A 27,871-nucleotide genomic window follows, 5' to 3' on the forward strand; every position below is an offset into this window, starting at 1 on the left:
CGGACGTTTTAGTGGGAGAGTTTGAAGTCTCACGATACTCTAGACGGCAAAAGCCAAGGTTGTTTTTTATGCAATGCATTCTTTTTTTCCAACCAACAAGACCCGCAGATTGGCATGGATGGGGAGCTCAGAAATCAGGTTCCTGCAGCATACTATCGAACCTACCTAGTCGAGGAAACTGTAGCTGAAGTTGAGCTTGCATTTCGCATTGCATATTTCGGCAGGAACATATACCCATTATCAAAGTTTCGAATTATATCTTTATTTCGAGGATGCTGCACAATACAAGGAAGATTCCTGAAAGACACTGACAGGGACTAAGACGCCGGGCCAGGAACCGCCTAGTCTGTCAGGATAACTTGTAGGGGCCACAACCGAACTGGCGGACTTTACGTACGCCCCGATGACACCACAGGATAGTCCTTGACAAATTGAAGTCAAAAAACCGTTGGAAATTTGATAAAAAATTTGCCCCTGATACATACCAAAAGTCCCCACTGATACAGATAGGAGTTAATAATCAATATAACGTTAAAACTTCCATATCAGCAATTCGACGCCACATCTACCAGGAGGTTTATCTTCCATAATAGAAAGGTATTTGGATTTCCTGTTTGGATAACTCAATACTGCTTAGGAAAAATGCTCCGCGTGATATACCAATAGTTGTGACTTTATAATTTATCAACATGATACTTATTTTGCCTCGGCGCATACCGAAATGGTGTCTGAGCGTCGATATTGTTGTATTTTTTCGTATTTCCAAAGTTAGAACATAATAATAATTGTCCAATCCCAACCGAGGAGGCCGCGGAATCAATTTCCCGTACGAAGCATTCTTCTGGGCTGTCTGGGCTGTCAGATCAGCACTTCTACTCCCGCGATAAGTTTAGTCGACATAGGAGGCTGGAGTATTCCCGCACGAGCCGCTTGTTCCACCTGTTGCTTGGATCGCGTCCTTTGATCGTCTGTAGTTATAGGTTATAGGATGCAGGCGACGATGCATACATAGCAGTAGAATAACAAAATAACAAAATTAGTGGTTGTACAGATCTTACTCTTGTTCATTTGGAGAATTCTTGGGTCCTTCTCAGAGCGGGCGAAACACTGAGTGCTTGAGACCAACTTCGCGCAATTCGATAGGCTAACTGCGCGCCGCCGACCCTTTTATCACGATTGAAACACCCCAGCTATCGACAAGAAATGCTAATTTGAAGTCTTTTCCTTCTTTCGCTTGGTGTGGCATCGAGCCTAAGCAGAAAGAAGTACCAGAAAAGTTGAAGCGGAGCTTCCATGCAGGCGAGACCGCAGTCAAGACTTTTGTCAGGACTCCACCAGACAGCTCTATATTACAGTAGTATTATATCATCGGCCCAGTACTACATAAAAATGCAGCTTAGCGCACACCGCCAAGACAGCAGTTCGCTGAGTTTTCCTTCGGGGGTGTGTCACATAAAATCCCGCCTCGCTCCAGGGACTTGGTCGAGGGGGGCGATCTAAGACTCTTTTAGACTAAACTGTCCTGATTTTGAGACCCCCCCACCACTAATCTGGATGGACCGGGGATCTGGTACACTTCGGTTCTCTGGTGTCATCCGATAGGTCAAAGGGGATCCGGATGCCTTGGGAAGCAGGGAAGGGTCCACAAGATCTTTTAGATTCAGAAACGCCACCAAATAGCCCGAATTTTGGCGTGTTGTCGGAAAGACATGAACGAAATTTGCATTTTGTCAGGACTAAGGAGGCTCAGGTCAGAGTTCCGTGTGTTAAACTGCGATATTATGAATTTAGGTTATTAGTAGTTACACTTCATCGAGCGTAGTGATTGTAAGTTAGTGGGGATACGTAGCTCGAATTCCAATTTAGAGAGCCCTGGCTAATTCGATTCGCAAATTGATTAGAATATGCAATGTTCAGACCTGTTAAGGGGACGACTCGGTACAATTACTTCCACACATCTTGTAGCCTGGCAAAATATCCATTTTGTTAATTCTCTTTTCGAGAACAAGAAATCCATGTCTTTTCTGGCATCAGCATTTACCCACATCATCATCCTCTTACCATGATCCTGGGACCCGAAACGATTCACAAAATCAGGGGGGGAACTGAAGCCAAGGCTTGCCCGCGAAGGGGAGAATAATACGGCACTCGAAATGCAAGCGGGTCTTTTCTTGCAAGAAAATTAGACGAGGGTGCTGGCTGTCCGCCGCAGGACTAACCTGAAAAATTCTCAGACCACCGGCTAGCTGTTCCTTGTCTAGTTCGAAAAATGTGCCCAGGCCGCTTCTCCATATTGGGACAACTGGCGAACTTGCTTTTTAATTAATCGTCACCCCAGAAGATAAGCTATGCCCTGTTCAGACGACGCCCCAATTCCAAGGTGCGGAAATTCTGCAGTAGGAGCAGAAGCGATCAATTTTCCCAGGCTTGGAACCCAGCCGGATGTGCTTCAATCTATCTGAACTGTTTCTGGTGTTCAGACCTTCAGGCAATAGGAAAAAGCCATCCCGTTTAACCTCACCCGCCCGTCAGAAACTAGCCAGGAGGAAAGTACGGACCAAAGGTGGCTTTCCGCTACCAGAAATCCATAGATTGAAAAACCTCCCAGACCCTGCCTAGTCCCTCCTTCAAAAGAATATATATCCATCGTGGTCCCGAGGATTCAGAAAACCTTTTTTTGAAGTCCCTTTTCTCCACAGAGGACGACGAAAACATACCATAGCCGTGTCAATCATTTATATCACAGCTTTCCTATAACCTCTAGCTCTCACATTTCACTGGCGATCATTACTCGGAACTTGTCCTGAGAGACGTTCACGATGCCGGAAACTCTTACAAACCACATCTTGGGAACCTCGTTCTCGTTGGTTCCGTTGTCAACTATCGTTATTGGACTGAGGTTAGTGAAACCTCTCAACACTACTATGCACTTACACCTATAAGATCGCCAGAGAGCTAATGCCCACTGTCAAACGTCAGATTATATTGTCGTCAGTTCCTGTTAGGTCGTGTCAGACTCGATGACTGGCTCATTCTTTTCGCACTGGTAAGAAGTCCTGCTTTATATATATAAAGCTCCGTTGTTTCCTACATGTAGTGGAGATCTTGAAAGACCTCTGCGATTTTTTTACGCAAAACTACCGTAGCACGTCGGCTAACGCTTCAACGTTCCACAGATCATAACATGGGGAATTGCAACTATCAACTACTGGCAGGCGTTTTTCAATACGGGGGTGCATATGAAAGATATGGTGAGCATCAAATGCAATTTCTATAGTCAGCAAAATACAGAGCAGTGCTAATAAACCTTTAGCCTCCCCCGGACCCGACAAAGCCTCCATTGTACACTCTAGAAGGTACATTGAAGAGCTGGTATGTCTACCAGTTAGTCTACCTCTTCGACTTGGGCTTGATTAAGCTCAGTATTTTGGCTTTTTACCATCAAATCTCTGCCGCCAAGACATACCGAATTATCATCTATGCATCGATGGCTGTCGTTTCCATCTACACTATCATCATGATCTTCATCAATGCCTTTGAATGTCCGCATGTCCCCGATGCTTGGTCCGCTGAGATCTTGTTTCAAGGATCTGGATCTTGCAGAGATCTTAAGCCAATTTACTTCGCCCAAGCTTCCTTCAACATTTTCTCCGACGTTTGGATTCTTTTGCTCCCACTCCCGGTTCTCTTGAGACTTCAAATGAGACGAAACAAGCGAAGTAAGATTCCACAGTACGATTTATTATCAGTTAGAATAACCACTAATTTTTGATATCAGTTGCTTTGATTGGTATCTTCTCCGTTGGTAGCGTTGCCGTCATTGCCTCTTGCGCTCGTATCTACGCTCTCCACGTCTGGTCCACTTCGAAGGATATCCCATACGACGGTGCCAACATCCTCATCTGGTCTCAAATCGAAATTAATGCCGCTTTGATTTCTTGCTCGATTCCAGCTCTTAAGCCTCTCTTCAAGTCTACCTTTGCTGGATCTTCTGGCGGACAAGCCGGATACCAGGACGGATACTACGGAAACAACTCTCGTACCGGTGCTTCTGCCGCCTTCGGAAAGGACCGCGGATATGTCCTCGAATCCATGAACCGCGACCGCTACAACGGCAAGCAAGGAGGTACCGTCAACGTTTACTCCACCGGCCAACCCACCGAATCCGAAGAAAATATTGTTAGAGGGGTGGACGAGGAAGGCGATCGCATCGTCAAGACGATCGAGGTGAAGATTAATGTCGAGAACTCACCTCCCGGCTCTACTGTTGGTCCCCACTCCCGAAGAAGCTCTGATACTTTTAAGCATCATGCCAGTAACGTTTAAATTTTCTTACGAATATATGTGTGTGCTTTTAAAGGATCGGTTCTAATCATTCACGATTTATTTTTGTGTTTTACAGTTCGAACGTAAGGATTATCCTTAAATACGTCTATACCCATATGCAAAGCCCGGCGGTATATTTTTGTACAGTGCCGTCGGTATTCCTTTACGTCGAATCAATCCTGTTTTATTTTCTTTGCTTTAAATCTCAGCGAGAGTTTTTCCTTAAAAGTTTTATCAACGCGCTCGTTATTTTTTGGGTTTCTCGACGGGTTTTCAAGATTTACTCCTTCATAATATATTGAACCGATTTCTATTCTTTATTCGAAGGATTATTATATTTTTGTCTATATAACGGCGCGGCCGCGGACTCGTTTGGGATTGGTGTCTTTTTTTCCTTGTTCTAATTCGACTTCTGGGGAAGACACAAAATCCGAAAGGAAAGGTTTCAGCACATAGAGACTTTACACGACCTGCTTAGGTTTCTTTTTCTTTTCCAAAGAAAGTTCATTTCACAGCTGTACTATTATGTGTACATGAACATTATATTATACCCAATATACTATTTGTATGATTACTTTATTTACAATAATTATTGTGAAATATTGAAACAACACTGCATTCTTGTGATCAATTTTCTTCGATGCTCAAGACCCCCCATGAGCATCCAGCATCCCACCTCAGGCTTTCTAGAAGTCGACCCTGTACAGATCATATTCTTTCATTTGCCCCTGAGAAGCTGCGTCGTGTGTGCTCACCTTTGCATGACCACCTTGTAATAATTGCAACTTTAACAGTCTAGATTATATTGCTCAAGGGTTCCGGGGTCATGGTTACAATAGCACCGAGGACCGTACCCTCCCCCACGCCATGCAAAAAAACCACCCCCGCCCCGTTGCAATTGACACAGCACCTTAGCACATCTCAGTCATGTCCACACTCCTGGCGGTAGGATGATCAAGGCCCTCTGAGGGGCAAAAATGAACCTCGCAGCTTAACCAAATTAACTAAACTTCTCGTCTCTAGGCGAAAGGAAGACATTTTCCATGGGCGGTGACCTGCTCAATAAGGTCTAGGAGGCGAAGACACGGGATGGACGCTGTTCAACACAAGTCTAAAAGCTTAAAAAAAAAATTGCTGAGGGGGGAGCCGCGCCCGGCTTTGACGGGCCAAGCATGTCCTACTGCCGGGTTCGTATTTCCGCTCAGGCAGAAGCCCAGGGTTCTCGCCGTTCGTCAGCGCAGAACGTTTGGTCCTCTTCAACAGCTGTATGTACTTACTTGAATAACGATATGTCCGTGTATTCGTTCAGCACAGCTGGTACATTGCATGTCAAGAGTGCCCATAGTGGCTAGTGCTATCAATCGAATTTAGTAACAGATCCAAACGCCACAGGTGACCTTTGTTCCCTTATCCGCGACACAGCGGATCGTTTCTGATAGGCTTAACGCTGGGCGAATGCAAACCTGTGTATCATCACTGAACGCCATTTCAGTTTTTTGGCGGGTTCAAGGAAGATACCGATGGAGTACTCGTGGAGACCCGACCCTAGGCCTTTTGTCTTAAGATCGGTATGCACATGCAATATCGGTGTACTGACGCACAAAAAAGTGGATCCTTAACCCAGAACACAAATAGACTGAGTTATGTAGCAAGTCGCAAAGACTACGTATTTCGAAACTTATCATATGAGATATAATACTTGCCTAATTTCTCTTTTATTTTCGTTTTCTTTGCCCAGTTCGTATCTACTTTACCAAGATAAAATTCCAAGCTCACTAACACCTAAAGCTTATGCTGCAATCCGATTCCGCGCTGCATGGTCTATTTCTCAGCCGAGGAGTAGCTCGGGGTTTACCCTCTTTCGTGCTAGCCCTTTTATACATTTCTTGGACCCCACGAACAAGAACAACCTGATTAACATCGTCCATCCTAGCATGTATCGTTATAGCATGAATAGTTTCAATATTACTGAGATATGGGTAGGCCTTGCACAATCTGTAAGGTGCATGTATGTTACCATATGCCGTCAACTTTGATAACAGGGAAATTAAAAATCCCTTGCGTTCCAATTTTTCAAGGGTCATCATAGCAATTGGTAAGCTTGTGTGTGGTCTCCGTGATCGAACGTGACCTTTTCGAAGCTAGAAGGGCCTCAATGTTCCTGATCTGCAGTCCCAGGCTGTCATGAATTCTCCGTGGTCAACGTACCCAAAATGCTGGGAGCAGCACAAAAAACAAAGACCACACATGCACCCCAAACACAAAAACGAACGAAAAGGAAAGACAACTCTTTATGTTTCAACATTCTTTCGCTGTGACCATGATCAAGCTTGTCACGCGCATACGTATCGTTACGCACAAGATCCACCGTGCGGTTAGCAATTCAGCCGAGAGCCTCGGAGTTTTGATTTTGAATTTCTTCTAACCAAATCGAACAGTCCAATTGCAAAGTTTCAACGTTCACGGCAAAATTGCTTGGTGAGCGAGTGTTCCAGCTATGCCGCCACACAGACCCTTCATTTCATGAGGGTCAGTACTGCGCTTTGAGCCCCACCAACAACTTTGCATAATAATTAGAATTCGAAGCTTTTAACGCACAATATGCACTGACTCGTCTCATCTTTCCGATTCAACAAGCGAGAGTAACGCCGCCATATCCTAAATCTTGAAGTTAAGGGTCTTAGGAAGGGGCTTCCGGAAACGCCTCTGAGGTTTCCGCTGAGGACACAACGCTTAGACCTGATGACTTTCGATCAGGGCTTCGATGCAGAGCTTTGATGTTCATCTCGATTCGAAGTATGGAGCATGTACTAGCTTTGTTGCTACTATTAGAACCCCGCGAACCTTCCAGCGATATCTAATGGTGGTGAATTGGATAGATAGCGTCCTAATCACATCGCTCAGGCCTCTTCGCTAGGGTATATAGAGTAGGAGGAATGTCGATCACTTGTATCAACAATCGCAACTTTGTTCAATATCTGTAACGCTTTTCTTCTAGCAACTATTCGGAGATATTAGATCGAAAATCTTTCGGCTGCGTCAGGACTAAATCTTCGGCAATAGGAAATGTATAGTAATCAATCACTTGGAGAACTGGATGGAGCTCCCGATCCGAAAATTTAAGATTTGCAAATCGTTCAATCCAGTATTGCCAAAGTTAAGTTCACGAATTCACTCGAATCGAGGTTTTCTTTTGTTTGCGAAGGGAAAGCAGATGGCGCAAGATGTGGACGCGGGCTTCTGCGACCCAACTCAGACTTTGATCTTGAATTGCTCTCGCCCACCAGGACGGGAGAAATCGCCCCCAGATGTCCATTTTACCCGCTGATCTGAATCAGAATGGTACAAATACTGTTATTCTCAAAATATCTGCTCTCGAGATCTCTTACAAGATATTCCGAAGAAGATACTTCCTTCGTATGTACATTGTCCGTGGTTACTCCATTACGTTTTCCCTGTCATCTTTTGCAAATAATTCCAAGACATTCGGAACTTCTATCGGATGCCCACCACCCAATTCTATAGAGAAGGCGAAGGCGACCCGAGCGGGAATCAAGACACTAAATTCTTCTCGAATTTCTAACTGGGTCATCTCCGCCCTCCTTTTATCATAAAAGAAAATAATAACAAAAAAAAGAAGAAGGAGAATGAGAAGAGTTTTCCGTTAAATCCTAGCGAATCGCAGTCTATTCCTTTCGGCTGACAACCTTCAAGCCTTTTTTCCCGACAAATGCAATAACAGTTCTTTGGATATTGGATATCCCGCTGGCCGAGGGGCGGGTGTCCCGCTTCCCCCCTAAGTTTCAGTTGTCTTAATTCTCGTGTGCCTTATTGTTGTAATCGGATTGGTCCCGGGGAGGATGGATCAAGTAAGAAAAAAAGTGTTTCGCTTCAGCGCCCACGCCAGCCAGGGCCTGGGAGGAAATGATGATCGTCAACAGATGTTTCCTATCGAGGATGCTATCGTGTGCAACCCAACCGATATCATTTGATCTAATCCAACACAACGCGGTCTAGCTAGCTGAACTGCAAGCTGCAAGCTGCAGGTTAGAAGTGATGAAAGGATCTTTAGGCAACTGCGCATGTATCTTTATGCAAGGGGTTCGATTCAACTAGCAAATCCATAGAAGAAAAAGCGGGAAGGGCTTTTTGTTTCTATCGACGCATATCGTTAGAAGAGATTATTGTGTGCATGACGTAAAAATATTCAATGGAATATCCCCTCGCGCTCGTTGTTGATCACCAAAATACCATTCGGGGTAGCTCATGTTCCAAAAGAGATGATTAGTCCTCTCGCCAAATGCCGCATTCCGGAGACTGCACAATGCAAGGGACAGACTCTCATCTGGTCAGCGATCATGCCTCTTTCGTGTAACCCTGCCACGATTCAAACGCCCTGGATACATCAGTAAAGTGATATCATATCATGAGCTTGTTGCATTGGTGGCACCGTTGTTGCATATGCTTATGCGAAGCGAGCTGTTGTACCACTGATCATGCAAGGAGGCTTTTGTTCTCGCTCTTCTTCTTCTTCTTCCCTTTTTTTCTTGAAGGGCACTCTAGCGTATGTATCCGGTCGCCCCATTACCAGGCTAAGAATCACAATGAATAGATATGTACGGTCAACCTCTACTTGATAGGATACTGGGATGTTCCGTAGATATATGCCTACCCAATCGATTTGATATTACATAGAATGATCGGCGTTGGCGAGGCGGCTATAGACAACGAGTAATACATTCTAGATCCTGCAACGGAATGTACCCGCGATATTATGGATTCATGGACCGGAAAGAGAACGTCGCGAATTCCGTATGGGTGGATTAGTTACTGTGCATGTTAGCCTCGTCACGAGGGCTAGCGGATCGTAAATGTTTTACCTTCCTATGTAGAAATTACCTTTCGATCCCAAGTCGACCGGGGTGGATGAAAGATTACTCCACGGCAATGAGAGATATTATCATGTTCATGATGTAAACTAATACACCTAAAGGATTTTTGCAAGGGGGGAGAAACATTTGATTTCACTTCAGCCAGCTAATCCGACAAAAACCATGCTTCGTTAAGTAACATGTTCTTCAGTAGCTAGCTATCGAGTTCTATCAAGATATTTTAAAATTAATGTAACATTACGTTACATAATTCGTGATGGCCGTAACGTCATAAGGATTTTGGGTAACATTAAAAACAGATAGTAGACGTCGCCGGCCTACTATCCTTTTGCAAAAACAAAAACCGGAGCGAGAGAGAAGATAGAGGAGTTGAGGTCGAGGTCGAGGTCGAGTATTATATGTAATAATGTGATTTCCAACATACACCGATAATAGTTGATATTAGAAATCTCACTCAGAACCTATATACTCAACCTTCTTACTCGTCCTCAAAGTTCTTGCTAGCTGGCTCGGAGGTGATAGTAACGACCGTGAGGCCGTGTTCAATGTCTTGGGTACTATCATTTCCAGCCCCCGACTTATCCGTCACAAAGCTCGGCGTGTCCGACTGAATACCCTCGCTAGAGATGTTAGCAAGGGAATTCTCCGGCATCTCGGGCTTAGTGGAGCCAATGGTGGTATTGGAGATGCTGGAGGAAGAAGCAGCCATATACCCGGAAAGATCCTTCAAAGACTCCTCAGCAATTCTATGGAAGGGCTCTTGAAGCATCTCATGGAGGGACATAGACTCTGCTTGGGCCGGTAACATGGCCACGGTGTTTGTGGCCGCAGCAGCTTGTTCTTCAGCGTACTTGCCAAGGTCATGTTTCCCCTCGATGCGTTTAATCGAAGGAGAAACCTTCTTGAAGCCGGTGAGCATATTTGTGAGGGAGAAGCGTTTAGATAGACGCTTTGAGACGACCTTGTCTTCCATCGTGGCGATCGTTGTTGGGTGTTCTGTTTCCTTAGGAAGGGAAGCATTGGACATAGTGGAGTTGGAGATGGAGGTTTTGGTTGACTTGACGGATTTGTCGTCCAGAGAAGGGGTTTCTTCGGCGTTTCCTTTGTCGTTTTGAGGATTGGTGACGACCGTGACAGTAACTTTGACGTCAGGAACCGTTGGTGGCTCTTCCATTGGCTGCTTGTCGTTGGCGGTAGCGGCCATGTCTGATGGATTGCTCTCGCTGCTGGAGTCAATGGCAAGACCACTGTATTCGATATTATCATCGTCGCTCGTGATCATCTGATAGAGAACATCACCTTCCTCGTCGAAAAACTGTTCAAGTAACTTCTGTCCTTCAAGTTCCTCTGGCTTCCTTGGTTGCCCTTCCTGCTGTTGGTCTTGTTGAAAGACGATCTTCTTTGGCAGGGAGAGCGATGCGGACATTCGACTGGCCTTTTCCTTCTCCAGCCAGGTGAAGCTTTCCTTCTTCATACCTTCATTCATTTGAACGATCTCGGTCATACACTCTTTGGCGCGGCTGACGTCTCCCATGCGCATTAGCTCTCGCATTTGGTTGACCCATCGTTGGGCACCAGCGAACGTGAGACGTTTGGGACCACCAGTTTCGGGGTCGATGATGATGGTTTGAATGACCGGAGCTGTTAGCATCTCGTTTCCAGGTGCAGGGAAGACATGTCGATTGATACGACAAGCCCAAACAAGCTCGATTGTAATGGGAGTACCAGTTTCATCGTGGTCTTTCGTAAAATTGAAGATCTCGCCAAGATGTGAGTTTTCAACATTACGGCTCCCATTGTCCTTTAGGACCTTGGTGAGTACAATGTTCGAGTTGCATTTTTGACATTTCACGCCAGGTTTTTGAGAGGACATGAGCTTCGCCAGATCACTTGGCTGGGGAGCAAATGGTACATAGATCCTTGGCTGGTTGGAGATATCGCTTCTGGCACCTCGAATAAGGCTGCCTGGTCTGTCACGAACAGGGTCGCTCATATCAGCGGAATTCTTGGGTTCGACAGGTTTGGGAGGGCGGGAGGAGTTGATGATGGACATTGCTTGTTCTCGAGGAAGACTGAGGAGGAATGGACGGAGGCTGGGAGGTTTTGGGGCGTCTTTGGTGTCTGTTTTCTTCCTGAGGAAGGCGAAGTTGCGAAGGCTGGACATGGTGGGCGACAACTAAATACTCGGCCCTTTATGTGCGGCGCGTTATCAGCCCTTCTAACCCTTTCCTTTCGAAAACGCAGAGCATGAAACCACTTACTACGAGCCTTTTTTTACTAACGACAAAGAGTTTGAATAACGTAGGGAAGAAAGGGAATAATCGTTTCTAGATGTCGCAAGATGGAGATTTAGAAACATCAAAAGGAGTGAGAGGTGAAAGTGTCGTGTCGGATGGTGGGTGTATTGGTGAAGAGGGAGAGATTCAAAGCTGGCACTCCAGAAGGAGGAACTTAAATAGACAGAAGATGCATCTCGTAGATGGTTCAGAGCGTCTTTCAAGAATGCTCGTTTATATCCAGCTCTAGAGACTTCCGCTGGGTTTGAAGAGCGTGAGATGTAGGTCATCATGTGATTTGGAATTTGGGTAGCGCTCCCCAGCCTATTCAGCTACTTGATGCATTACTCTAACTAGAAAGATAAAAATACCAATTACATCCTCATTCTAAGGGACTGTAGGTCCGTGGGATAAAACATGGAGATATTGATATTGTCTTGTATTCAATATTCTGCCATGGTGTGAGTAGACGCACACGGTATGGATATGGTGTTGAAATTGTGGTATTTTAACCAGTCAAACCATAGGCTTGGCATGCTTCCTAGCCAGTTAATTCCACGTTGCTTCATGAATGGAGTCAATTGATTAGTTTTTCAAAAACGCCTATAACTCGCATTTTTTCAATAAGCTAAGGAAGGGGAGGATCTGTATAACTGTTTTGGAACTTTACTATTAGCCTTTGAATAATTTCATACATACATACATACATACATACATACATACATACATACATACATACATACATACATACATACATACATACATACATACATACATACATACATACATACATACGCAATTGCAGTTCGGGGCGACCCGAACCTCGAAGCGAGCGTCGTGGAGATCAATCAATTCGATGCGCACGTGGGTATTATATTTGGCATTTACGATACAAAAATTAGCAATGACCATGCATTAGGGTATGCGTTACAATTGGGAGACGCTATGCGAATGCAACGTGGTAGTTGGTTAATCGCCGCGAATTAATACTTTTGTAGATTAATTTTTATTTTTCTTGTTTTTCTTTAAGCTGTTATAATTGCGATTCAATGACTCTTTCGAATGGGGCAGTTATTTAAATCTTCTCCCGATCTATTAACCTGCAGCTTAACCATCCCAAAAAATCAAGACCTCCGGTACTAATATTTAACAAAGCTGGCATCAAGAATATATTCCGTTTTACTTATACCTTTTTTGTCTACTCGGATATCGATATCCACATTTAATTTACTTTATACATACAACTATATTTAAAGTGTCAATTTTAGACTACGGCATTATACTAGAAGAGCCACTTGCCACGAAATTTAGCAGCTCTCTTGCATACGGAATATACAGAAAATGACGACTCTACCCCCTGAAATCGAGCTCATGGTCCTGGACGCCGCCCTCACCGACTGGCTTGAACAACCTTCTCTCCGCGCCGTTTGTACCACATGGAGAAGTTACATAGATAACTCTCCTGCTGCATTCGCTGCTAGGTATGAGCCCTTAGTCGTGCTAGGAAGCTTAGATCACCCATACAAAGTCCGCCAATTCCACCATGTTCTCAGTTACCGCAAGCGCTTGTTTCAATCCAAGGCTGCCCCATACAAACTCCTGCCTTGCACTACCCAGGAGGACGGGAATGGGAAGGTAGTCAAGAAGCTTCCCGAAATCAATATTTCTATATATTTTGACGATCCATTGATAAAACCTGCTGATTGCCGGGCCTATCCTCGAGTCGTTACCCCTATCTGCGGCGCAGATTTTTCATTTACACATGTCTCTGGCCACAGTAAGGTCGAATCGAATTGGAACCCTGGAGATGGTACTGTTGGATCTTTTCTCGAACGCTTTAAGATACACGTGGACTCTATCTTGGATGTTGATGAGTTGGAAGGAAGGTATGAGGAGACAATATTCTATCAAGTGCTTTTTAGTCTTGATGAGACGTTGTATAATAAAGATGGATATGGGTTGGCGATGATTATTCGGCCTTTGACAATTCTACGGTCACCTGAAGAACCTGCAATTGCATCAAAGCCGGAAGAGTCAGGGGTCGGCGCTCAACCCTAAGCGCCTAGATCCGAGGCTGGAGCGGGGGGAGCTTCGAATCAGGGCGGGAGTGGGGGGGTCTAATAGCTACACAGTTCTGCCGATGTCTGCGAGCAGTGCTAGTGCTAGTGCTAGTATACATGTTCGGGCTTCTTGGAGTTGAGTTAACTTGCCATTGTATCGATTGTATAAGCGGTCCTAGATGGCTGGCCATGGGTGGTCATTTGGGAATCGAGCAATCAAAGTAGGCACAGGGCCTACGCGTATACGTCTACGGCGACCTGGTCTCGTTCCTAGCGGCAACCTACCTTTGCAATGTATCTGTATCATCACCCTACGTCAGTAACGTGCCAAAGCGTTCTAATACAAGACTAAGATGTATAAATCTGTTGTTTATCTATTTCTTATTTATTTTATTTTATATCTGTCAAAATGTCATAACTAGATCTACGTGTCGTGTGCATGGCTATCGCGCTATAGGAGCACAATACTTCAAAGCCATTCATTTGTTAACAAGGTGTTATGAATATTACAATGTAAATATTACATTCTCACACGTGCGATAATATACGTACACAAGATTGAGATCTGAACCACAAGATCTTAAGAGTCCATATAATGTAATTCTGCGGGAGAGTCTAGATAAGTAGGGGAAGGGATTCCACGAGCTGAGGTGTTGTACTGTTGTATTTTCATTTCGTGAAGGTGGCGTCGATTTAATCAATGAGAGAGTGCTAGCTAAGTGGCTTGTGAGTGTTTAATCTTAATTTAAGTAGTTCACGGACTATAGCTTAGGACATCAATTCGTGCTCATCCCCAAGTCAATAACTTTACAAAATCTGTATTCCAAATATTTTTATCCTGGAGCATACAAATCTGCATAGTCTGCCTGGGTAGGATTTCACCCAATTCTCGTCATTCCATTGCATTCTACTGGATATATTCATCATAGGTACCTTATACCATCAGCCCTCGCTTCGTTAACCAGAAGAAGGCCGCGGCGTAACCCCGGACCCGCGCGCCCAAGGTTGAGCCAGATGCGCAAGGCTGCCTGCATTGTATTCGCAACCACAATCGTGGGCACCTTTGTCGGCTGATTCAATACTCTCAAACGTTAACTTCATGATTGAAAATAACGTTGAAACTAGCGTGGGTGGCGATGACTCTTATATGGGGTTGAATACTAGCCTTTCTAAAGCTTTTATTTCTACTTAAGTCGTTCGAACGACGGCCTCACGGTCGGCTCGGCTTCGTCGCATAACTGATAGCTATCGATACATTACATATGCATAGGACTATTTGCATTTAACTACTCCACTATCGAGCATCGAGTGTTTTCAACCATGGACGATAAGAAAGTAAACCCTTACCTCCCCCTCGAGCTCCAACTCTTAATTCTCGAAGCCGCTCCGTTCGAATCTCACCAGACTCTTAGTCTGGTTTGCCGTACCTGGCGCACCTTCATCCTGACTTCGCCATCAGTCCTCCAAAACCGGTATACCTCCTACACCCTTCCGGAGGGCCATGCAAACGGCCCTCGCACGAAATTCCACGAACCACTATACCATGGGATCCTTTCCTACCTTACTCACTACGTCCGAATGGACGACGGAATTTACCACGCTTGCTATCTAAAACCACCGGGTTATCTAAACTGGACCGGAGAACCCGTGAAGTATATTTTAAATCCGGGTTTATTTGGGAAAGATTTATTATCGCTCGACCATTCACCCGATGGGAAAGGGAAAGGGAAAAGTAGGGATGATGATTTACAACTGAGTTTCAATAATATATATGCCCACGAACGAGTAACACCCTGGAAACAATCGGTCTGGAAACACCCATTTACTACACAAGCCTCCACTACACCTACTATCGCGGAGTTCCTGAAAAAGAACGGCCAGGCCGTAAATAACGGGTTAGCGGACTACTACACAAACTACAGCTACGCCGATGTCTTAAAAGTCGTCATGAAATATACCCGAAACTCATCTGGAGTATGTTTCCTCGAATTCGCGTTGGCTCCTATGCCGCGAAGTTCTGAAAATGTGAATAGTACTACTGCCCGAGAAAGGCTTGATTTGGAGGAAGGACGGGGGAGAACAAAAGGATTGATCAGGAAATGGGAGGTTGTAAGGAAATTGAAGGGCATGGTGAAGAGAAAGCCGAAGGATCCGGATGGGAGGGTGGAGTTTGAAGCGCCGGGGCTAGAGGGGCATTATGAAGGGAAGGAGGTTAAGAGCTTTTGGAGGGCTGATGGGGTGAATGCTGCTTCGTCGTGGTATTAATATTAATTTATATTTAATATTCCTGGGGGTAGGATAGCGCCCTGAGATAGCGTAATTGGGGTGTGATTAGTACAGAGGTAAAAACTTCGCCTTTTATTCAGATCTGCCTGATCATTTCTGACATAAAGTTCTAGTAATTATTATTTCACCGGGGCCAACCTAGCCTCAAATCCGGCTGCTCTCGGGACTCCATCCATCTTATCAAAATCTTCACCGGGTGGAATTCTCTGTTTTAGACATGGCGGGAATGGGAGAATTCATCATATACCCATGATAAGATCTTACAAAACAATTAGATCTTCCTTTCCCACCCGAGGCCCTTCACACGTGCACACCTTGTCACGGGCTACTGTAGTTCTGTGGACTCATAGACTGGACAGTGAGGGCCTAGCGATTGATCGCAGAATACCGGAATATTGGAATATACTAAAAATTGAGCATCTGGTGAATATGAGTTTACTTCAAGTAGGGTCTTTGGGGTCTACTAAGGGCGAGAGACAAGGAGGTACTCTATATAGATCTGGATTTAGAGTTTAGATAGGTATATGGGAGATCAATTGACGTGATGATCAGATAGACAGACTTAATAATCTTTCATTATAACCAATATGTATTTAAGTATTTGATATAAGTAAATCGCCGCATCTGTAAACAGGAATTCCGACTCGGAATCCATCTCAACTTCAATGTCTCCACAATCACCCTTCACTGACCGAAATGCCAGACGGCAAAGAAATCCCAATGAAATTATGGTTCATCTACCAATCGATATCCAACTGCTCTTAATTGATCACGCGGATTGGACCCAACTCCCTAATCTCATGTGCGTCTGTCATGTATGGCGTACCTACATCCTACGACACGTTAAAACCCGTTTCATTGCAGACCGGTACACATACCAACGCCTCCCCCTCAACATCGGGGCTCGTCCACGAAATGCACCACAATGGCATTTCCATAAACTTCTAACTTACGTTACCCATATCATCTTCCTCAACGGAAAGTTCATTTTCGCTCATCTAGGACCCGAGCAATTGACAGGGCCGCCACGGTGGTCTGTCGGCCCGTTTTGGCGACGCAGTGGTATGCTAACGCCTCCGGAAAACGATGAATCGAATGCTATACCCCAAATGAGAACCCTCGATGTTCGAATATTCGCCGACGATCCGGTTATAATCCCCCACAATCTTCCATGCCCGGTTGTAACCCCAATCCCTCCCGGATCATTGAGGTCTTGTATTCCATCTCGACTCCCATATTATACACCATTCTATGACGGACCCGGTATGATAGAGGAGTATAATCTCGAATTCAATCGGATTTTTTATCCTCCGCCTATGATAAGCCCGTCTACGGGGATGCGGTTGGCAACATTCCTACTGTTGAGAAAGGTCGGCATGGCGGCCGGATGGCCGCCGCTAGTGGATCGGCTTGGGAGGAGAAGAGGGTTAGTCGAAATAGAAGCGATGTATAGAATGTGTGGTAATGGGACTATGGGGATTACGTTTAGGATGAAATTGGTGAGCTGGGAACACTTGAATCGGGCGAGCGAGGTTGTTCGGGTGAGGTTCTTGTAGTTATAAAACTGGATGAGTTGTTTATGTGGTATTTTCTGTTTGGGTTTCTGCGGGAGTCGAGTGGTACAGGCACGTATACGGCTCCAGTCCGCCGTGTAATGCAATGCAATGGCCAACTGCTTACTTAGCTACATGCTGCATGCCAATTGCAACATGCAACAGTCGAGGTCATGAATATAAAAACCTGGACGACGTCAACCACATGTACTTCTAACTTTTTACCTCACCTCGCCTCAAATCACTTCACTTCACTTCACCTCCAAAGCAAAGTATCATTGTCATCGCATCGTGGAAGGTATCAGCTATCAGAAAGGTCAGACAGACTACAACACTACAAGGATGCCAATGGCGCCAAGTACAAGTCTTCCTCTAGAGCTCCAGTTTCAAATCCTCAAAGCAGCAGACTTCACCGACCTCCCTACCCTCTCTCGCGTCTGTACCACCTGGCGTGACTATCTACTCCAATCTCCAGCTATCATTTCTAATCGATACACCTACTACCCCTATCCTGATACTCCTAAACCAGTTTATTTCCACAAACTTCTCTATCATTTGAGCCACTTCGTACGGTTCGAAGATGGCGGGGAGTTATATCCTTGTCATGTCGAGTTTAATGACATAAAGGAAGAAGAAGGAGAAGAGGGAGTTATTTATATCGATGTTAATGAGGATTGGACTGAAATGACCATGGCTGATCTGTTGATAGATGTGCCGGTTACCAGGTTGGAATATGGGATTTTTGGTAATGATGTCTCATTTATTTCAGCTGCCTCAGCTCCAGCTGCAGTTATTTCCCATCTCGAGGAACAGGTTCCTTCGGAGCTGTTATATTTGGATATTGGTCATCCGTCCATTCTCTGGAATCTCATGCCCTTCGACAATCCTGACGCCGCTGTCTCCACGAGTTTAGCGGATACACTAGAAGGAGAAGATGGCGACGGCGACGAGAATGAGGATGAGGATGAGGACGAGGATGGGGATGAGGAGGGGGAGGAAAGTGAAGGGGAGGAAAGTGAAGGGGAGGAAAGTGAAGGGGAGGAACAAAGAGGCCCTATTCATGGAGCACTCAAGCTTCTCACTCAGAGGGCGAATATGAGGTATGCTGCTAGGCCATTGAATGGATCGGACGCGGTAACAGTGGTGAAGATTGTACCGGAGTTACATGAATATTCGGATATAGAATTTCCGGCAAATTTAGAAATGGGGTTTGCTACCATGCCTGAGGAGAGGAGGATATTCAAACCGGGGAGAGTTGAACGGATTGTTAGGTTGATGGTATAACGTTAACGCGTTATTGACAAAGTCTTGGCGGGGTTGGGGATGGATATAAAATGCATCCTCCTGTCTCGAAGGCTAGCCGTAACGCTAGCGCTAGCTGGATGGATTCTACAAAATTCCAAAGTCTTTACAAGTCACTATCACCATAGTTTTGTGTTCCAGACGCGGTCCACACTTTGCTACCACTACATGCATGTATGTATGTATGCTTAGACATGCGTCTCCCTATGGAATTACAGCTTCAGATTCTTGAAGCAGTGGACTTTACACAGATTCCCACATTAATTCAAGTCTGTACCGCCTGGCGAAGCTACATTCATGCTCACATACACTCCCACCGCTTTCTGGCACGGCGGTATGCGGTCCATCCACGTACCGTTGACGCTGGTACTTTACCGCCGCTTCCGGGGTATCACCTGGGGATACTGTATCTCACACATCTTCTGTTGGCTAAGGGGGAATACCACCCATGCCATATAGAGTTTTACGAGGAAGAAGAGAAAACGCTGGGGTACCAACCGAAGATATCATCGAGCAACTGGCGTATTTTTGAAGACGATCAGTGTGTCCGCCCCGCTGTGCCAGGGAACTCCGAATCATCTTTAGAAACGCGTATAATAGGGCCGTTCTCGGCACCATCGCCGGAGCCGTCCTTTTCTACAAACTTCTTAGTAATGCTTGAAAGTAAAATTGGTGTACCGGTTTATGGCTATAGGAGTATTGGAAAGTTATTCAGGTCTATAGCTTACTTTCATCGTACCGTGTTCAGTAGCAAAAGACAGGATGAAGGGCGGGAGCTGGATGAGCTGATAAGAGTTAAGCTTGATTGTCGGTTTTATCCTGGATCGGGGATGACGATGATTTATATATGGTTTGAGGAGGAAGAGAGGAAAGTTGAGGATGCGAGGGAGGTTGTTAGGTTAATTTTATAGAAATGAGGGGGTATATATAATACAATCTACTCATACATGTCCACCAAATAGCTGATAAGTAAGATGGCAGGTCTATTTCTTCCGCGGCAGCCTTCCCCTCTCCGCCTCCCTAAGTAACTCCATCACCGTCCTCTCTCTTTGACTCCTTGCCTTCTCCGCCTCCTTTTTCCCTTCCTCCCTCCGTTTCTCCCCTTTCTCATATTTAAATTTCTCAAAACTCCGTATCAGATCGCCTTTCATCCTTTCGTACCCGATGATACTATTTGAATTGTCCACAGAATCATCAATCCTCACATACCTGAGGTATGGCAAAACCTCCCATACCTCTCCAGGCGGCATAGAATTATCCACTACTCTATTTTCATATTCCTCTTCCAATTCATTTCTATAGATAAGCTCGCCTTCATCGTCCCGGTCCCTTAGTAAACCATCATCTATGTCTAGGTTACTTAATCCCTGCGAATTCGTAGCTTCCATATCGCGTTTTAATGCTTGTACGCCGGCAGGGTTACGAAGACGATTGATGGGCATCAGAGCGTCTTTACCGGGTACCCAGTCTGAGGGGATCAAGATGTCATAGTCGTCGGAAGTTTGAAGGGCGTGGAGGGTTCGGACTATGTCTAAGGTGTTTATTCCGAGAGAGGGAGGGAGGAGTTGTGTTAGACGGATTGTGTGGGTTGGGTCGATGATGTGTAGTAATGTGTGAGGTTTTTCTCTGTATTTTTGTCGCATATTAGTATATCAAAAAAAAAAAAAAGAAGAAGAAGAAGACATGATGATTTGAGGGAGATGTTAAAATACCCTTCAAGGAATCCCAGGCGTTTTAATAAAGTATAGTTCGGATCTGCGATGACAGGGAACCCCAATACTCTAGAGCTGACCTCTCCTTCAAGATCTATTGGTCTATCCTGGAACCCGCCGGTGGATTTTGCAATATCTTTCAACCATGATTTGGTGGCTTTATCTGTCCCTGGAACAATGACCAGGACAGCTGTGTCTCTCTCCAAGAGATCGGTATGTACTTCTGAGAAGGATTTTAAGTTTGTTGTAGCTATATTATGTAGTATAGTTGTTAGTGGCTATTCTAGAAGTTATAAGGGCGACAAGAAGATATAAGAGGCGTACAAACCGGATCTCTGGGTCCGATGCTTGTGAAGAGGACTTTCCAGATGTCATTGGAACGGACTGTAGTTGTGCTTGAAGGGGAGATGGTGTTCAGGAGGGGAATTAGATTAGGGTGAAGCTTTTGACCAGGGTATAAGTGGGTTGGATGGTATGATCGTAATGAAGTTGTTAGAGGAGATATCGAGATGGCGCGCAGGCGGCGGAGGGGTGTGCGGGGGAGAAACATGGTGGGCTGGTTGAGCTTGGGAGGAGGTTGAAGATTGCCAAGATGGGAACGGGTTTTGGAGGGGTGGAAAATGCAACGTTGGAGGTGTGTTGTCCGTGTCGTTGTTCATGTTCGGGGTCTACTCTGCAAGTATATTTTATTTTTATAATTATTTCATGACTATGTAGCTGTGCGAAATACAATTTATCATAAGAATAATCGTATTGATAAGCTGTCTCCACTAGAAATTTAGTATATTGTGGGCTAGGCCATTACGAGTTTACTCTCGAGATTGGAGCGGCGCGACGGGAATGAAGTTGAAAATGGCTGGCGACCTAGGCAAATACGCTCCCAAAGCTTGCTTTCTAGGTTATTTTCTGTGGCGTACACCTGTAAATTTCAGCTTATAGGTCGCTTCGATGTTGGGTTTCGGTTCGATTTGAGATCTGGACCGACTCTAAATGTATTCGATTCACCAAACTTAGGAATAGACGGGGGCCGTCTGCTAGCATGCCATGTCCTTAGTTTGGTCCTTACAAATCTCATCCATTGATTTGGCTGTTAATGTGACTGCCCAGCTATTATAGTTTTTATTTTATTTTCAATTTTTAAATCGCTGCTTGTTAGATCGTCGCTTGTAGTGATCGCAAGACTCCGTTTGATATAGCTATATATAGTCTCGTATTGCACACGCGGTTTTCTGTTTGATATATGTCGGCTGACCTGGTCCACATTGGAATAAATAATACTGTATCTGGTTGCATTGATTGACTTTAGCCCACCTCATTCGATCTCTCGGGCGTATCTAAAATATGCTTGATGTTCATTGCATTGCTTGTGTTTCGACGGAGTGGGCCGGAGCACGAGGTGATGTCAAGAAAAGATAGAAGCTTACGGTATGGACATGATATTTGACAATCGGGTGTAAATGTATCACCATCTATTGCCCATGACCAATATAAAGAGATGGGGGGGTCTTGCAGTTGTAGATGCACCCAGGCCCTAACCCATATATGCATATGATTTTGTATGTTGTTACCTGTAGTCTTGATGTTTTCAATGATTCTAATGATGGTTGCCTTCCTTGCTAAGGAAGGCTATTAAAACCACTTAAGTAATTAAATAGCGAAGAATGAGTAAATGGGGGGATGCAAGTACGTGGCGTTTGGCTGTAAACGTATGTGCTCCAAGTGGGGGGTGAATTATCTCGTGGGGGTTCTTCCCACGAGACTACCTCCAACTTACTTAGTCTCGAGCTCCCCCAACCTCACCCTGTAACATACAACCACTATCGTCACACGCCATCGTCAAGCTATATTCGCTAGGAATACTACATATGACTTCGCTGGGCACTACTATATTCTTCTTCTGTAAGCCAAGTAAGGATTTCTTATCGAGCACTTACTATACTAACTTATAACTGCTGGTACAAAGGGTATTACTTCGCCGTTGGACTTTAGCGAGTCGACATCGATGGACAATGGCTGCTGTAAGTCTTGAATCAGTTGTGCCTACTCGCCCATACGAGCTCTTTCGGCCTCCTTGAAAGCAAATATCATCGATACGGACTCGATGTCTGGTCTAGAATATGGTTATACGGGTTCCTGCACCAGCCACAGGTACCTGAGTGAATGTGGAGCTTCCCTGCTCGGTCTCCACCCGCCTGTGGGTCACGTCGGGCACTACGCTTTCCGAGCATGCGTAGGTATGGTTTATCCGATGTAGACTACGCGTACCCGAGTTCCTGGGAGAAAGATCCTGCGGTCCGCCGACGATGCGTGGTGTCATAGATGCATCCAACCGGCAACCGGGACAACTTCCTGGTTCAAAAAAGCCGGTCGGTCGACATCGCCGGATGCCCAAGGGATTTGAATCTGAGTCACAAATATTTCACACTCACCGCCCGCCTATTTTCCTCGACACTCTCCGTCCTTCATCACCGTCGATATCATATCGATCTTGGCTTCTTGAAACTCTTGAAACTCCATCATGTTGTACTATTTGCGTTGCGACGGCTGTCTCCGAGACGAGGAAAGCCCTAAGCCTGGTAGCCCTCCCCCATCATTAATCGCCGACCCCCAAACTGGCGCCAATTAGCTAATTCTTCAGCCAACCGACAGGAATAGCCAAAATTCAGTCTCTGCAAAAATGAAGCATGAAGGATGCCCTCAATCAGATTAGATTAGGAAATGAGTCACGGACTCGTGCACGAGGCCTTCCGCCTGAAAAGCAACCCTTCCCAGCGCCAATTGCCATTGACCAATTGTCGCCATAGTTGCATTATCCCATATCGATTAACACCATACCCGTTCGTATGCGAGCGAAAAAAACAAGCACAAGCTGCCTGCCCTTCCTGACGTTTCTGTGCGAAAAGATCCCGACAAAACGGCAATTTTGAGGTTGGAAAGGAAAGAGCTTAGTTTTTTTTAGGCTTGTCGGACAGTACCCCTCGCGCCAGCCGACTTTTGTGCCTGTCGACCGCCGACATCGCAATTTTTTGCCTGCTCCAACCTCCCCGACTCGGATCTTTAGAAATCATTCAGAGCTAGAAGGAATAAGATGAGGACCAAGCCGCCCTCCGCTGCTACCACTCCTCCTTCCTCTACTGCTTCAAATCGCCCAGTTAAGCGTCGAAAGACCCTTTCTGATACTGCCGCCGTTCCCAATGACCTCCTACCTTCCCCGACCGATAACAATGCCACCATTACGCCTGAGAATGCGGGGCAGCAGCACCTCCGCAGTGCCTCTCTTGACCACTCTGCAATCGCGAATGGTTATGCAAACTTTCAGAACTCCCCCACCGAATCATATGGCACCGAGGGTGCTAGAAGCCCCGCTACTTACACCGCCGGCGATCTAACAGCCATGGAGATGGATATCGACGGAGCTCACTTCTCTGGTGAGGCTAGTACTCTGACTAGTCCAACGACCAACCCAAAAGTCAACATTTCTGGTGCTGAGAAGCAGATAACCAAGAGGGCTTGTAATGAGTGTCGGCAGCAGAAGGTACTCCCGAAGACCAAACAAACTTGTTTTTAGCACTACACAGCAAGGCGTTGTTGTTTTTTGCAAAACTATAGATGTAGGGTCGGTGCTTGCCAGTTCGGCGTGCGGGTCATGCTAACGCACGTTGTATTCGCTATAGCTACGGTGTGATGTCGTTCAGAATCCCTATACGGACTGTTCCCGGTGCAAGCGGCTCAAGCTCGAATGCCGGATTGACAGTAACTTCAAGCGGACTGTCAAGAGGAGGTGAGAGAGCAACCGATCCGACTGATCCGGAACGTCCGTTACTGATGATATCTGTAGTAAAATCGCCGAGATGGAGAAGGAAGTAGCCTATCTACGCTCAATGCTGGGGATGACTTCTACCACCTCGAGTCCGGTAGTGGCTCAACCGCCAATCCAGTTTTCCCCTGGTGGTCAAATCTCACAGCCACTGCTGGAAGCGTCAGCTTCTGCCATATCATCATTTGCGGCCTCGCAATCAATTCCTGATGGTTTTGGTGCATTTGGCTCGCAGGCAAATAATAATGACCAGGACTTGCAGCTCACAAGTCTACTGGCTGATATGAAGAATGACAGGCGGCCAAAGCTTACAGTAGAAAGCGCGCCACCGAAGGATTCGCAGACACTGGAGGATGTCATGCTTACAAAGGGGCAAATTGATGAACTATTCAAAGTGTAGGTGATTCAAGACAGTCTCCTCCCCTCAGAAGATGCTAATTGCAATAGATATTTCGATCACTACCACCCTTTCCTCCCCATGCTGGATCCCGCTACTTCACCATCGATGTATTATTCATCATCCCAACTGCTCTTCTGGGTCATAATCTCAATTGGCTCGCGGCGTTACCCATCTGGCGAACCGAACCTTCTCATGCGGCTGTCTCGGGCGGTATCAAAGTTGGTCTGGTCGACGTTAGCTACAGTTCCTCATAACAAATTTGTCGTCAAGGCACTTATCCTGATATCCACCTGGCCATTCCCTACCTCGAGCACCCTGAACGACCCCACATATATGTTGAGCTGTCTAGCTGTGTCAGTGGCAATCCAAATGGGTCTCCACAGACCCGCCTATACCAAAGACTACACCAAGTTTGCCAACAAAGCTAAAGCTGATAGTATGGAGATCTGTGATCGAACTACTACTTGGGCTTGCTGCAATATAAGCTCGCAAAGGTGAGAATAAATAAATCTGGCATTTTCAAAGCCTGTATTGACAAATCTAGTGTGAGCACTGGTCTTGGTTTACCGCCAGACACGCAATACGACTGGACGATCTCAAATGCCGTACTCCACAACGCCAAATACCCGCTTCCTACGGATATTCGCAACCTCGTCCTCATTCAACGTTTTGTTGACACGGCGACACGTTCACTTAACTCGAACAATAATGACCCAATTGGTCTGCTTGAGAGGGATAGCCGCCCCGCCGTAATCACACTCCTCGAACGCCGGCTGGACGAACTGGAGGGTGAAATAAATGCCACGCTCACCCCTCTTCATCGCATCTACCTCCTCTGCGCTCGCCTCCACCTCCGTAGCTTCTACCTTTTCGAGAGCCCAACAACATCATCCGCGAGCACGAATAGGGTTATAAACCTCTACAGCGCTGCGGAATCGCTTGTGACCCACATCCTCAAGGTTGAAGACGCCGTGGTCGATTACTGCCCCGTATACGTCTATCAAATGTTTACTTGTGCAGCCTTTATGATGCTGAAGGTATTGCGGAGCAGCTACTTTAATAGGTATCTTGACGTGGAAAGTGGTATCAAGGGGTTTAATGCGGCATTGGGGTTGTTAAGGAACATGTCCATAGCCGATAACGATCTTCCTGCACGTATGGCAGATGTTCTCACACAACTCTGGGAATGCGGAAGTTTGGGACCTGGATCGGCAACTGGGGGAAGTGTAGATGGTAGTGTTATTAGCGGCGCTATGAGCACAGTATCTAAGGAAGAGGGGGGAGAAGGGGGAGAAGCGCTTCATTCAGGCTGGGACCTGCGGATTCGGAGCCGAATGAGCCAGAGCGTTGTATATGATAGCTTGTGGAAATGGAGGGAGCAGTTTAGGGAACGAAACGCGATATTACAAGCGAGAGAAGAAGTTGGTGGTGCCGTTGGTATGTTTATGAGAAAATATCCAACTTTTAGACGATTGAGCTAATAATATTTCAGCATCAGTAGTAGATAAATTAACACTTAACCCGACACCCTCACAACAAGCAGGGTCTACAATTACACCTCAGCAATCGCAAACACCAGCAGCACAGCAACAACAGATTACACCATTACAACATCGACAGACTTTCCCAGTTCTCTCTAACGCCTTCCAGCGACAATCTACTCCACTTATACCAAACGATCTCCTAGCTACACTCTCTACACCCGCACCTCCAACGACACCAGGCGGCACATCTGCCACACGTTTACAAAATCCCATGTTACCAATTCCAACGACAGCAAGCAATAGCGAGACTCCATCCGTTGTCTCTGCTGGTGGATTAGACACCACAGGCAGCGTGGTGGATATGAACCAAATGTTTGGAGTCGCTGGAATGGCTGGTGGGATGGGTGGTGTCGGCGGTGACGCCTTCGATCTGAACTGGGTGCTTGACGGGTTTGAATTCTTACCATTGCCTGGTGATGATGGTGACATCGGTGGTGTTGGGGGTGCTGAAGGAGCAGCTGGGATATTTGGGGTTGGTATTTGAAAGTGGCGAAACTTCGGTTTCTTTCAACAGCGGCGATAATAAACCTGTGATATATTTCTCTTGCGTCTGTGTTTCTTTTCCAAGCAATTTTGTCACGGTGTAATGGGCTAGATTGGCGGTTATGCTGTAGTGGGGATGTTGGGGCAGGAACTACGTTCAACACGATTCAAGCATATCTTTTTTTTCCATCTTTTTCCCGTCTTTTTTCCATTTATTTTGATATCTATTGACGTTTGCGATCTATATCGAAATTTGTTATTACAGATATAGGTTTAAGTTTCGTCTTGAGGACTTTTTGGATTCTCATTTGTACATAGACAGAGCGTCTTTCATCATTTTTCTTTTCTCTCATGGTTGCGGTTCACTTAACTTCTAATTTGGATTGAAATGGAAAAAAAAATACAAATCATTGAAATTAGGATGGTTGCCTTTATGGGACTTCTCAATATATTGCGACATTCGCGGTGAACGGTTTGGATCCATGGATTCAACTGAAACTGCACTGCATTGTCCTTGGGCCCTTGATTTACTGTGCATGCACTTTGAACGTTTCCTCGGTACCAGGGTCGAGTTTGAAGTCAACCTTTGGTAAGGGTATCGTCGTGGGCGAAGATCAATAGATTGGTTCAACTACCTAGTTGCTTGGTTAACTTGGGCTGGTTGTTTACCAAAGCTCGGACAGATATAACTCCTTAGCTTTCCTTTTAGGGTCGTGTCTATGTCTCTCAATTTTTGAGGGTTTATTAATACTATCGGCGCTATGCCGATAGGTTGTTTGGAATCCCATATATTAATTAATTATAAATCGATTGGTAAGGAAGACACCTAAGGGTATGATTTGATAGGAGATCATATTCTTGATCCTAGTGAGTGTCGTCGGATCCACGAATCGAATATTCCTTTATCGCGACGACATCACGGAATGTTTTGAACAAGATCCCCGTGACCAAGACTCGAATCGAAATCTTAGCTTAACAAATCAGTTTTATATGCCCGTTCACATGCGTCAGATACGAGGTCAAGCTGTCAAAGAAGGATTCCGGGAGTTCAGGTGTATTTAGCCAAACACCGGGTCAGGATGTTTATTATCTGGATAATGAATTCTCCGACCCCAGCTTTCTGATTTTGTTTCGCTATGGGGATTGTCACCAGTACTATCCTTCAATATCCAGATGCTACATGTAAATTGTTGTATTATAGCTATAGTACCACATGACCA

The 27,871-nt window shown here is 45.5% G+C and overlaps 9 protein-coding genes across 9 annotated transcripts; 7 read left to right on the forward strand and 2 right to left on the reverse strand.

Annotated features, from left to right (window-relative positions):
• Nucleotides 1-2,819: 2,819 nt before the first annotated feature.
• AOL_s00140g54 (uncharacterized protein) lies at nucleotides 2,820-4,326 on the forward strand (the record flags this gene model as incomplete). The annotated part of the gene is made up of 5 exons (XM_011127295.1): nucleotides 2,820-2,899; nucleotides 2,980-3,046; nucleotides 3,177-3,251; nucleotides 3,314-3,719; nucleotides 3,779-4,326. 5 exons carry the CDS (start codon nucleotides 2,820-2,822, stop codon nucleotides 4,324-4,326), a joined length of 1,176 nt encoding a protein of 391 aa, XP_011125597.1.
• A 5,370-nt stretch (nucleotides 4,327-9,696) lies between these two features.
• On the reverse strand, nucleotides 9,697-11,382 carry AOL_s00140g55 (uncharacterized protein; the record flags this gene model as incomplete). The annotated part of the gene is made up of 1 exon (XM_011127296.1): nucleotides 9,697-11,382. The coding sequence occupies one exon, from the start codon at nucleotides 11,380-11,382 to the stop codon at nucleotides 9,697-9,699; it is 1,686 nt and encodes a 561-aa protein (XP_011125598.1).
• Nucleotides 11,383-12,835: 1,453 nt separating this feature from the next.
• On the forward strand, nucleotides 12,836-13,552 carry AOL_s00140g56 (uncharacterized protein; the record flags this gene model as incomplete). Its single annotated transcript, XM_011127297.1, has 1 exon — nucleotides 12,836-13,552. One exon carries the CDS (start codon nucleotides 12,836-12,838, stop codon nucleotides 13,550-13,552), a length of 717 nt encoding a protein of 238 aa, XP_011125599.1.
• Nucleotides 13,553-14,874: 1,322 nt separating this feature from the next.
• On the forward strand, nucleotides 14,875-15,819 carry AOL_s00140g57 (uncharacterized protein; the record flags this gene model as incomplete). Its single annotated transcript, XM_011127298.1, has 1 exon — nucleotides 14,875-15,819. The coding sequence occupies one exon, from the start codon at nucleotides 14,875-14,877 to the stop codon at nucleotides 15,817-15,819; it is 945 nt and encodes a 314-aa protein (XP_011125600.1).
• Nucleotides 15,820-16,505: 686 nt separating this feature from the next.
• AOL_s00140g58 (uncharacterized protein) lies at nucleotides 16,506-17,396 on the forward strand (the record flags this gene model as incomplete). Its single annotated transcript, XM_011127299.1, has 1 exon — nucleotides 16,506-17,396. The coding sequence occupies one exon, from the start codon at nucleotides 16,506-16,508 to the stop codon at nucleotides 17,394-17,396; it is 891 nt and encodes a 296-aa protein (XP_011125601.1).
• A 339-nt stretch (nucleotides 17,397-17,735) lies between these two features.
• Nucleotides 17,736-18,677, forward strand: AOL_s00140g59 (uncharacterized protein; the record flags this gene model as incomplete). The annotated part of the gene is made up of 1 exon (XM_011127300.1): nucleotides 17,736-18,677. The coding sequence occupies one exon, from the start codon at nucleotides 17,736-17,738 to the stop codon at nucleotides 18,675-18,677; it is 942 nt and encodes a 313-aa protein (XP_011125602.1).
• Nucleotides 18,678-18,889: 212 nt separating this feature from the next.
• On the forward strand, nucleotides 18,890-19,606 carry AOL_s00140g60 (uncharacterized protein; the record flags this gene model as incomplete). Its single annotated transcript, XM_011127301.1, has 1 exon — nucleotides 18,890-19,606. One exon carries the CDS (start codon nucleotides 18,890-18,892, stop codon nucleotides 19,604-19,606), a length of 717 nt encoding a protein of 238 aa, XP_011125603.1.
• Nucleotides 19,607-19,678: 72 nt separating this feature from the next.
• On the reverse strand, nucleotides 19,679-20,957 carry AOL_s00140g61 (uncharacterized protein; the record flags this gene model as incomplete). Its single annotated transcript, XM_011127302.1, has 3 exons — nucleotides 19,679-20,321; nucleotides 20,408-20,657; nucleotides 20,732-20,957. The coding sequence occupies 3 exons, from the start codon at nucleotides 20,955-20,957 to the stop codon at nucleotides 19,679-19,681; spliced, it is 1,119 nt and encodes a 372-aa protein (XP_011125604.1).
• A 2,538-nt stretch (nucleotides 20,958-23,495) lies between these two features.
• Nucleotides 23,496-26,652, forward strand: AOL_s00140g62 (uncharacterized protein; the record flags this gene model as incomplete). Its single annotated transcript, XM_011127303.1, has 6 exons — nucleotides 23,496-23,942; nucleotides 24,082-24,188; nucleotides 24,246-24,620; nucleotides 24,672-25,118; nucleotides 25,169-26,061; nucleotides 26,117-26,652. 6 exons carry the CDS (start codon nucleotides 23,496-23,498, stop codon nucleotides 26,650-26,652), a joined length of 2,805 nt encoding a protein of 934 aa, XP_011125605.1.
• Between the last annotated feature and the right edge of the window lie 1,219 nt (nucleotides 26,653-27,871).

Source organism: Orbilia oligospora, assembly GCF_000225545.1.
Source record: "Orbilia oligospora ATCC 24927 unplaced genomic scaffold scaffold00140, whole genome shotgun sequence".
NCBI classification, from domain to species: domain Eukaryota; kingdom Fungi; phylum Ascomycota; class Orbiliomycetes; order Orbiliales; family Orbiliaceae; genus Orbilia; species Orbilia oligospora.